The 11,390-nt window shown below is 37.9% G+C and overlaps 1 protein-coding gene across 1 annotated transcript; it reads right to left on the bottom strand.

The window, feature by feature from the left end:
* Positions 1–4,401: 4,401 nt before the first annotated feature.
* LOC137004147 (calcium-activated chloride channel regulator 4A-like) lies at positions 4,402–9,907 on the bottom strand. Its single transcript, XM_067364352.1, has 14 exons — positions 9,761–9,907; positions 9,338–9,475; positions 9,093–9,243; positions 8,898–9,003; positions 8,660–8,816; positions 8,320–8,547; positions 7,955–8,179; positions 7,679–7,863; positions 7,077–7,182; positions 6,783–6,998; positions 6,433–6,697; positions 6,172–6,336; positions 4,883–5,107; positions 4,402–4,790 (listed from the first exon to the last, which is right to left on the bottom strand). The coding sequence occupies exons 1-14, from the start codon at positions 9,905–9,907 to the stop codon at positions 4,402–4,404; spliced, it is 2,703 nt and encodes a 900-aa protein (XP_067220453.1).
* Between the last annotated feature and the right edge of the window lie 1,483 nt (positions 9,908–11,390).

The following is an 11,390-nucleotide window of genomic DNA, read 5'->3' as shown; positions in this document are numbered from 1 at the left end:
TAGATCACCCAGCTTTGTCAGCTTAGGTCCGTCTCGGTTCAATATTTTCGGAAAGCTATCAATGCGTTTGAACAGGGCATTTTCTACTGCTTCAGCTGAGCCATACGTTAGCTCTAGTCTTTCCCATGCCATGGCCAGTCCTGCTTCAGGCCGATTGATGTGTATTGCTCTTATCTGTTCAATATGCTCTGCTGACTCCTTCCCGAGCCACTTTAGCAGAAGATCCATCTCCTCACTTGGTTCCAGGTTTAGGCCTCTGATGGCAGTTAAAAAGGAATGCTTCCATGCTCTGTAGTTTTGAGGTTTGTCATTGAATTGAAGCAAGCCTGTAGCCACAAGCTCACGGTGGGCTAGATACCTGACAAAGTCATTTATGTGTGAGCCGCCATCATTTCTACATGAGCTGCAGTCATAAGAGTCTGGCCGTATGGTATGGTGTGCGGGAGGAGGCTGGGTGTCGTGATTTTGTGTTCTAAAGTGTTGTATAGGAGAAGCATGTTCACCGGTGGACTTGAAGTGATGTAGACGAACGTCTCTAGACGTCCTGTTGAATGGCTCATAGCTGTCCTCGTATGTGCTGATGTAAGGCTGCGGTGAGATAAGATGATGTGGAGCAGTATTTTTCTGATGCGGATAGAAGGGACTGGCTTCAGGCTTTAGTGGTGAAGGTGACACGTTGTGATTAGGGACCAGCTCCGTCTTTGCTAGTGTGACACCGTTTTCACATGACTTAAGATCTGAATCCTTTTCTTTTAGTTGATCAAGCACATACTGCTTTGTGCGCTGGGAGGCTTCTAAAAGAACAGAGTCTTTGTTCAGGTCACAACTATGCTTGACACTCTTTACATCAGCAGCAGCTTCAAGTGTCTCTGCTTCAGCAATGGCTGCTGCAGCCTCCTTTTTATATTTTAGCATTTCTATGGACACTTCCAATTTAGCTTGTTGTAGCCTCAGATTAGCTTCCTCTTCAGCATAGCATAGGCGTGTCTTTGCTGCTTCAGCTCTCGCTCTTGCTCTGACTGCTGCAGACCCCGTTGATGATGAACTGGATCTCACTGAACAACATACTTGCGAGCGTGTCCTTAATGATGTACTGTGTAGGTTCTCCTGTGCTACTGTATTTCCATGCAAACTCTCTTCTGTAACCTGTAGCTCGGTGGCGTGCGCTGCTCCAGTAGAATTCGATTGTAGAGTATGAACTGCTGATCGTCCACTGGAGGCGTGTGACGACGACATGATGGCTAGCTTCCAACCTGCTCAGCTTTATCTCGCTTGCTTGATAGTCGATGTTTCACTGTGCCCTCCTCGATATGTTCACTTAATATCTTGACGGCCAGCTAAACTTTTCTCAACACCAAAACTAATTCTTAGTTCCACAGGTTTATTGGAGATGCAGAGGAAAGTGAAACTGCAACACATAAAAACAACAATGACAAATCAGAGTCACGCCAACTTCATCAAACCTTAACTCAACATAAATAAAGGCTAATTTGCACTATTACTGCTGCATTTCGTTTGTACTCATTTCAAGAGAGGAGAAAAAATACATTTGAATAATATTCAGGTCAATGAGACAACGCGCAACTCATACCAAACGACACACGTGAGCTAACATTTGCATAGCTGTAGTAAATTCAAACCGTCCTCAGATTATACTTTACAAACAAAGTATTGAAGAAAAATAACTAAGAATTCCTTCATACAATGTCACAAAGACAAATATACATACCATCGATGCTATGCCAGACACAAGGAGAAGACAGAAAAGGAGAATGCGATGCATATAAGCGTCTAAAAACAATGCGCTCGGAATGCGTGAATGATTATTTCCCGACTACGTGCAACGTAATAGGACAATTAGAACAGCGCGATCTTAAAATGACCATGACCTAAATAAGAATGCATAGGAATCTGACTAAACGTTTAAAGCATGTTATTTTCTGAAAACATCAAACTCAATGCTTATCTAAATGTTACCATTAAGAACAGAACAATAACGTTAGTGAAAGTTATGGAAACGTTCCCTGTTAGCTGGGCAGTTCTTGCTCCATTCTCTGAGGCAACAGACCAGACAGAAGGGGATAAATCAGTTACCATCAGCATGGTGGTTCCAACTATCCTGGACTTGAATACACTCCTCCTCAAGATGGAGGATACCAGAATGCAGTGCCGGCCATTAGTTAAGGCCCTCCGTCAGTCTCTGGTGAAAAGATTCTCTGGAATCTTTACCAAAACAAACATGGCCAAAGAGAGTGGAGGAGAGGAACCTTTTAGCCACAATGTGTACTTCTTAGCTACCATGCTGGATCCACAGTTTGGCTTAAGTTGGGTGGATCTGGATGTTAACAATGGGGGAAATGCAACATCAGTATGAGACTGACTCCAAGATGAACTGAAGAAGACACTAACAGGTTAATATACAGTAAATTCTTATCCAGTGAAAACAATAGTCTTGTAATTTGGGAATCTTAAAACGTCATGCATTTTTTAAATAGTAGTCCTTGAAAGGCCTTAAAGTTTAATTCATGGGGTTTTAATTTTTAACAGTTTATTTTTGTCATAAAACAACCTGACTAATTGCCTGTCATGGTCACCCGTAGAGATTAATCCAAGAAAAGTCTAGTACTTGCCTATGTACTTAAGTAAAAAGTAAGGCAATATTTAGATGTATTACAGTAGCACTATCTGACCTAAATAAATATACTGCTCATACTAGAATAATTTTAGTAACTTCTTTTTAAATCTTACTAATCTTACTAACCTGCCATATTCCTACCTAAAACTGACCTCTGAGTCTGCACTGGAACAAAGACCCTGTACTTAAGTTTGTATTAACACACAATGCTCATTTAAATAAGAAAAAAAGACTCTAAAAATCATTCTAAAATTATTTTTAAATTTGTCCTAAAAGTATAAATGTAACTCTCTGATATGTGCAGACATTCTATCTCTTTACATCTAACCAATTTATTATGTTTTTGCTTCTCAGACACAGAGGTGGAGAAAATAAGCAGTGAAGGAGAAGCAACTGACTCAGAGGCCATGAATGTGGATCTACCCAGTGATTCGCCACATGTCAAATTCCCGCATCTTCTGTCCCGCTACAAGGCTCACAAGAAGCACAGCTCAACAACCCAGGATTCAAGAAATGAAACACAGATAAGCAAATACTTTGACGCCATCCATGATACAGATGCTGACACTGACAATGCACTCTCCTTCTGGGCCAAAAACCATGACAGATACCCTCAACTCCACAATCTGGCCATGAAGGTGCTGTCGGTCCCTGCCTCCTCTGCACCAGTGGAGAGGGTTTTTAGCAGTGGGGGTATTATAACGAGACCCCATCGTGCACGTTTGGATCACAAAATGTTGCAATCTCTCATTTTTCGTAAATGTAACCAAACGCTACTTTAAACAAATTTCCCATTGATCATATTTGATTTTTTTTTTTATCGTTACCTACAGCTTTATGTTTATCCTTGGTGGCGAGCTTGATAGGAGTGTTTTGCCACTGCAGTTCATTCAGGTTTGGCATATAATGTCATCAAAGTTTAAGGTTCTCCCAATTACAATTTTTGTAATTTTATGGCTGAAACAAGTTAATTTCAGCTCTTAAGTGTTTGTTTTATCAAAACTTCTCTCTTACACACCCACACACACGAGAGAAGTGCCAATCGTATTCATATTCCTCATTTTATCATAAGTGTGTCATGCAGTGTGGGGACTTGCACTGGTCTTGGTCTTGACTCGGTCTCAGCCTGTCTTGGTCTTGGTCTTGACTTGGTCTCGACCCTTCAAAGTCTTGGTCTTGTCTAGGTCTCGGTTTAGGTGGTCTTGACTACAACACTAGCTAATATGTCTGTGGATTTCATGCAAAGTGACTGTGTTTGTAACGAATCAACAAAAGTAAGCTTTTATAACAGAGGGCAGAATCAAATTTGATTCTATTTTTTGTTTGCAAGGTTTTTTTTTTCTGATTTTAGGGAATTTAAATAAATAATGTATCTTATATTTATACAAGTTTTCTGCTGAGTAACAGAATTATTTATTCATTTTTTAATTATTTATTAATCTATCATGGGAGGGCACACATCTTTCATAGATATGGACATAATTTGAAATGATGGGAATCATAATGGTTTTAGACACATTTATTTGATTATATTCAGGGTACACAACAATAGCTAAAGCAAAAATCAAAAACTGAACAGCAGTCATCATTCGAGTTAGTTTAATTATATGCCTCTATAGAACACAAACATTTCCAATATAAAGAAATCTAAACACAATTTACCAAACTGTATTTTGCATTTTATATCTTTGCCATATGGTGTACAACTAAAGAAAATTATGCAAAGTAAGATTTTCTTTGCATCAGATATTAATGTTAGTTGTAGTCTAAGAACCAGAAAGTTTTCTTCGACTCAACGCCCATGTTGTTATCGCAATAATACCAATAATCACCACAGTTGCCAGACAAACAGAAATTGCAATAAACATCACCTTCAGGTCTAGACCTGACATGTTTGTGGGTTTTGGACCAGGGAGCATCTTTGAAGCTTGAGCAATGTTTGAGATTTCAGATTTTACATTCACTTTATCCACAGACTGAACAGCAAAAAAGACAGTGGTGCCATTTTGGATTGTGATATTAGGATTGAATGAATGCTGTTCAACTGATCCAGCCTCATGCGGTGAGACAGCAGATGTGTTGAATACATGAGCATTGCTGAAGTTGAATCGAAGCTCTTTAAGGTCAAAGCTCCACCTGATCTCATAGGATTTAGCTTAAAAAGAAGGAAACACCTTGTGAGGCCTATAAAAGATATACATTATTTTGTGATCCCCACATTTATTTTGTGTTAACTGTATGCTTTACCTGTCCCATAGTCGAGGTCTTCACCAGGAGCCGTCCAGGTGAGAAACACAGAGTCCTCCTGGATCTCAGCACTCAGATCTGTGATTCTGTTAGGGGGGAAATTTGGTGGGGTTGAGCCTGTAAAAGCCACTTCAAAACTCTCTCCAGTGGCTGTCCTGGTAAAGCTTCCAACCTCAAGTGGTTCCTCAGAAACTGGAGGCTTTGGAGGGTTCAGCTCCACCACACCTGAAATTACAGGAACCGCATGAATAAATTTAAAGGGTTAGTTCACACAAAAATGAAAATTATGTCATTAATGACTCACCCTCATGTCGTTCCAAACCCGTAAGACCTCCGTTCATCTTTGGAACACAGTTTGATATTTTAGATTTAGTCCGAGAGCTTTCTGTCCCTCCATTGAAAGTGTATGTACGGTATACTGTCCATGTCCAGAAAGATAATAAAAACATCATCAAAGTAGTCCATGTGACATCAGTGGGTTAGTTAGAAGTTTTTGAAGCATCTAAAATACATTTTGGTCCAAAAATAACAAAAACTACGACTTTATTCAGCATTGTCTTCTCTTCCGGGTCTGTGTATATCCACAGTGACGCTGCTTCTTCTTCTACGGCGGTTGGCATCCAGCTTATTGGTGCATTACTGCCCCCTTTTTCCCCGGACAGTGACGCTGATAACATGTTATGTAGTGCGCCTGTCACTGTCCGGAGCAGAAGGGGGCGGTAATGCACCAATAAGCTGGATGCCAACCGCCGTAAACAGGAAAGAAGAAGAAGAAGAAGCAGCAGCATCACTGTGGAGTGAAAGCGGATATACAACAGACCCGGAAGAGAAGACAATGCTGAATAAAGTCGTAGTTTTTGTTATTTTTGGACCAAAATGTATTTTAGATGCTTCAAAAACTTCTAACCAACCCACTGATGTCACATGGACTACTTTGATGATGTTTTTATGACCTTTCTGGACATGGACAGTCTACCGTACAAACATTTTCAATGGAGGGACAGAAAGCTCTCGGACTAAATCTAAAATATCTTAAACTGTGTTCAGAAGATGAACGAAGGTCTTACGGGTTTGGAACGACATGAGGGTGAGTCATTAATGACATAATTTTTAGGTGAACTAACCCTTTAAAGTTGAGGAATTGAATGAATTAATTAAGTATTTATATAGTGCATTTCCTGTCTGTACACCCAAAGCACTTTACAATCATATCAGGGGGTTTCTCCTCAAACACCACTTGGACAAATGTTTGAACAGTTTGCTTTAAGAGTCTCAATCTCACGATTTACCGTTTACCACATATCCAGGTACGTATGGGGCACCACCCCTTTTTTGGATAGTAAATCTGGCTTGTCCATCTAGATTCTTCACTCTTACTTTCAAGCTGCTTCTCCCTTTTTTCACCTGTGTGCAATATCTGGAATAGACGCCATCATCTTTGAAAGCATCAGCTCCTGTAAAACAATACTTGATTTATTTGAGCACTTTTGGCCTTATAGTGTAAATCTGAGTTGAGTGCACACTTTAAACAAAAATGATGCGTAATTTACCTGCTCCATTGTCCAGGAGTCGTAATTGTTGTGCAGATCCAGATTCAGACTCCAGTGTAGCCCACACTTCAGCCTTTATTACAGACATGTAATTTTGACTGACCTCAGCAAACACTATCAAGGGTTTAGTGCCGTCACTGAACTGCTGGTTCATGTGGGCTTTGACAACGATAGGAGGAACATCAGCTCGCGCCGCTTGACTCGTTGCTGTTACAGTCAGAGACTGACTTATTGTAGTTTGGATACTGTACTTCCAGTCCCCAGGCTAGCAAACACCCAATAGTATTATTAGATGAATAATTAATGAAAATGTTTTAGGAAAGTTAATGAAATCTTGTGCAGGTTGTCACCTCTGCAGTTCCTGGAACTTTTAAAGTGACTGTTTTTGCTGCTTCATAGTGAAGCATCTGTACTTGTTTGTAGGTTGAGCCACTTGGTGACTGTATGGAAATGTCAGGTAAACTTGTTTCATAGGTTATTGTAAAGCTGGTTTTGATACCAATGGTCTGATCCACTAATATTGTCCCATTGAACCAATCTGATGTTTTTTTTCCCGCACTGTCTATCTAAAGTGGTGATAAAAATGAATTATTAGAATATTAATAATCTTAAAGTGTTTTACCATGAGAAATTACATGTCAAACCTGAACTGAGTCTTTTGTTTGATCTCCTGTTGGTATCGTGAGTGAAGAAAATCCATGCAATAGCTGATTAGAGAGAATGTCGTCACTGGCTGTGATAAATTTCCCCCTTAATTCCAACATAAAACATATGAGAAATACACACTGGATAATAAACAGCCATTCATAATATGAATATTATGATTTACTACATTTTTGCATTTTTCACACATACATACCAAAACATCAAACAATATATAACAAAAATCACCTTGGGATCAATTGGTTAAAGGTTACTAATGTGGCTCAGATCATTTGCTATTCTTTATTCTATATGTTTATAGACTTGCCAATTGTTTTGAAATTTTGTTATTTTTCAAACTTTTTCATGTTAGGTTCAATAAATTTAGAGACCAACCAAAAAAAAAAAAAAAATTATAATAATTTTTTTCAATTGAGACTTAGAAAAAGTGTCCCAATCAACCTGAATTCACCCTATATATTTCTTTTCTTTAAAAGCTGCAACAAAAACCATTAGGATCCACTTATAGGTGTATGCCTACTATAATAAATTTAGAGACCAACCAACCAAAAAAATAAAATAATAATAATAACTTACATGGTACTTAACAGTTTTGGCAGCCATTTCCCTCAGTGCTTTATCTGCTTTATCACCCAAAGCTATTGTGTTTATAATGGCGCCACTTTCAATTGCAGCTGGAACACAACTATTAATGTCATCCGTCGCTTCACCATCTGTCAGAAAAATGATTTCATCCCCTATCACATCCCCACTGTCATTTTTGAGTACCTTTAAGTTTTGAAGACAAATACAGAACATTGGTATAAAACAAACTGTAGGCTATATACTTAACAGATCATAAACATGATCAATATTGCACCTGTAAGCCAAGATTGAGTCCTTTACAAATGTATGTCCATCCCTCTGCTACTTTTGGCAACAATTCAAAGAGTTTCTCTCGTGTGGATTCACTGTCAATAGTAGTCAAGGGGCTCAGAGTTTTAGCATCAGAACTAAAGGTTACAATTCCAACACTGGCTTGATCCTCAATGATGGTCTGCAGGAAATGTGTGGCAGCCTGCTGTAGTCGGAGGATTTTGGAGCCCTAGAAAAGGGGTTCAATAAAAAAATGTATGTAATATCAGGTTTATACTCATTCAAAATGATTAAGATCATATCAGAGCATTGAAGGTAATAATAATTGGAAGCATCTTTGTTTTCAAGTAAATTAATGTTATGGCATACTTTCATGCTTCCTGAGACATCAAGGACGAGACAAACAACCCGATGCATTCGCTGCACAACTTTGAAAGTTGGCGCTGGTGGAGAGGACAGCAGTGGTTTCAGAGAACGAAGTGCGTCTTTATCAACAGAATCTTCAAATATCACAGTCCGTGTTGCTTTGCCACATTTTTTGTTTTGCAAGTTTGGGGCTTCATAATTGTGCTCGTTTTCACGACAAAATGTGCTCACCTGAAACCAAATATTTCAAATAATTTCTTCATTCTGTATGTTGCATGAAATGCACTGCAAATGGTCAAAGATAAATTTTGCATGTGTGGGAACATGTAAAATCTGTATTTACAGAATCCAGGCTTGGTAAGAACATTATAGAGTTGTCTGTGTTTTGATATTTGTTAGGAAAAAACTTGCACCCTTTAGTCAGTAGTAAAGTTTGTGGATCAGTTTGGCACGGTTGACGTGATTCATCAGAAAACTGACCTTTAATGTTTTTGCTACAACTAAAGATAAGCAGGAAATCAATGGTTGAGATAATTTACAATGACATTTTAAAAATATTCTTTTTTATTAAGTTTTATGACCTTGTAGCTTTAATACGACCATTAGAGTAGTAGAATGGATTTGTTTCACTGTATTCATCATACACGCCCCATCTCAGATGAGCCCATTCATGAACCAAGACCTTTCCTGCAAACAAACAAATATTCATGTTAATAATACAAACAAATCATTGCATTAACCTGCACAAATGTTGAAGGATAACAAATGACATTCACCTCTTGACCCATAAGTCTTAATGAGTGTGTCGTCTCGGAGGAAGTTTGGGGTGAAATGAATGAACTGAGCCTCAGCTCCACATTCACCATATTGAAGAGTGTAGGGTTCATCACCATATGCTGGATTAGCATTATCAATTCTTACGTTTGCCTGCATTTCACATTGAAATTGTCAGCAGTATGTTAATGAAAAGAGTAAACATTAATATTTGACACGTAAGATAAAATGGCATAATTCTCTGTACCTTTTCATAGGACTCTGTTCTTGCTTTGGTATATTCCGTACTATTCCAGTGGGGTGGAATGAGTATCGTTGCTTCTTTGAAATAAACCTTTTTATCCAATGCTTGATGAAGATGAATCGACCCTTTAGTGACCATGTCCTGTCAGAATGAAAAATGAGGAAAAACTCAAAATACAGTATTTATAAAAAAGTAATTATACTTTAATTTGGTTCATTCACAAATACTGTTAATGAAACCTGATTAGGGTGATTTGAGGATGATTGGAACAATTTTTGCAATTGAGAGTAAAAAGTGTCCCAATCAACTGAATTCCCCCTATGTTTCTTTCTATGATTTTCTTTACAAACTGCAACAAAATATTATCTTTCACAAAAGCCACTTAATTCATATTTTGTTAAATAGACAAAAAAAACATATATTCACCTTGATTTTATCAATGAGCGTGTTATCCTGTGGTACTCTTGAACTGATTGCAATGGTAACATCAACATAACCATTTCCATCTAGTTTGATTCCAGTGGAGGACGACAGCAACATCCATAATAAGACCGACACTGTTCTTGAGTCCATAGCTGTAGAGTTTAGATGAACAGCAACTCCTCAAACCCCCTTTTAAACAATGTTACAAGTGACCCCAAGGAGTCTGATCAGAGATAAGAGGGTGTGTGCTTCAATGTCATGCAGGGGCGTGACTACATTCTGCTCCAATTAAAACATAAGATGTATACAGTATGTACTTAATACATTAAATTTGCACATGGATTGTACATTTGAAAAATGTTTGCTAATGTGGGGCTCATAATAACATTCCCTGTGATGTTAATGTTAGTGGTTAAAGAGAGCGTACCCCCCATATGTCTTTATTTTATTTTGTATAGTTCATTTTGATGGTTATGTTTTCTAAATGTATGGTTGGGGTTAAAAATGTTGGTGCAAATGCATAAAATCCTGCTTAATGTGAGTAATGCTCAAGCAGGCATGTTGTTTTATTGATCAGACAGGAGAGGGCGTCCGTGGAAGAAAGGTGCGGGCGTAAATGATAAGTGAGAGTCCGAGAGAATTAGTTTTTTTGCATTGGTTGAAAAGGGCAGGCAGAGATTTTGTGAACTACGAATAAGTGTAAGCATAAAACAACATTAAACGAACCCATCAAACCAAGCATGCCTGGAACTTTATTTATTTTGGCATGCAACACTAACAATTATTTTACTTTGTGTGACTATACTGTGTCAGTGCATTGATATGGGCTCAAAATAGTGCATAAAACTAAAAATGCACTGTTGCAACACTGTTGCCAGTGATTTACTATTGATTGTACAGTTATTTACAGTAATTTACAGTATGTTACTGTAAAGATGCACTAAATTAAAATTTGTTACCTCATTTCATTTGCAGAAACCAACTGCCTCAAATTGTCAGACTGCCATTTAAAATTACAAACTATTTTTTAATTGTATGCTAATCATATGAGCACATTATTACTATAAACTTATTTCTTTGGAGTTCAATAAATACATAAAATAAATAAAGAGACTTTCACTGCATCAACAACTACACAATCACCATCTGTTAAATAAAACAACATGCAACATATCATCATTGTTTCTTGATCTTCTCCTGAACTTAATCACAGGCTCTACTCTTGAGCACAATGGTGAACCACAAAACTCAATTTTACAGTAAACTACTGATAATAGTGTTGCCAGTGTATAACTGTTTTTTAACTTACAGTTTGTCACTGTTAAAATATAATTTGTGGGTGTCTTTTTATCTTACACCTTTAACCCTTTCAACCCCACAGAAACATCCTTGTGTGTCCACACTATAGTCAGGGGCGGATTTAGACATTTTGGGGCCCAAGGCAAACACAGACATGGGGCCCTCTACATCTCTTGTTTCCCTCCTTTTGTCAATCCTTATTTAAAAAAAAAAAAGCCCTACTTGTTACTTCTCTTCAGCAATCTTCACACAGCAATGATGTATAGACATCTGGAGTTGTATCTGTAAGAAAAAAAGAAGAAAAATAAAAAACACAGAACAACATTCTGTTTAA

Source organism: Chanodichthys erythropterus, chromosome 17, assembly GCF_024489055.1.
Source record: "Chanodichthys erythropterus isolate Z2021 chromosome 17, ASM2448905v1, whole genome shotgun sequence".
In the NCBI taxonomy this organism is placed as follows: domain Eukaryota; kingdom Metazoa; phylum Chordata; class Actinopteri; order Cypriniformes; family Xenocyprididae; genus Chanodichthys; species Chanodichthys erythropterus.
Note: the sequence above shows the minus strand (reverse complement) of the source record. Positions and strands in the feature narration are given on the sequence as shown.

Coding starts and splice junctions, on each gene's coding strand:
- LOC137004147 (XM_067364352.1), bottom strand. CDS start 9,907: ATGGACTCAAGAACAGTGTCGGTCTTATTATGGATGTTGCTGTCGTCC. Junction 8,817..8,897: donor GGTCGTATTAAAGCTACAAG/GTCATAAAACTT, acceptor GCTTATCTTTAG/TTGTAGCAAAAACATTAAAG. Junction 6,337..6,432: donor ACTCCTGGACAATGGAGCAG/GTAAATTACGCA, acceptor ATTGTTTTACAG/GAGCTGATGCTTTCAAAGAT.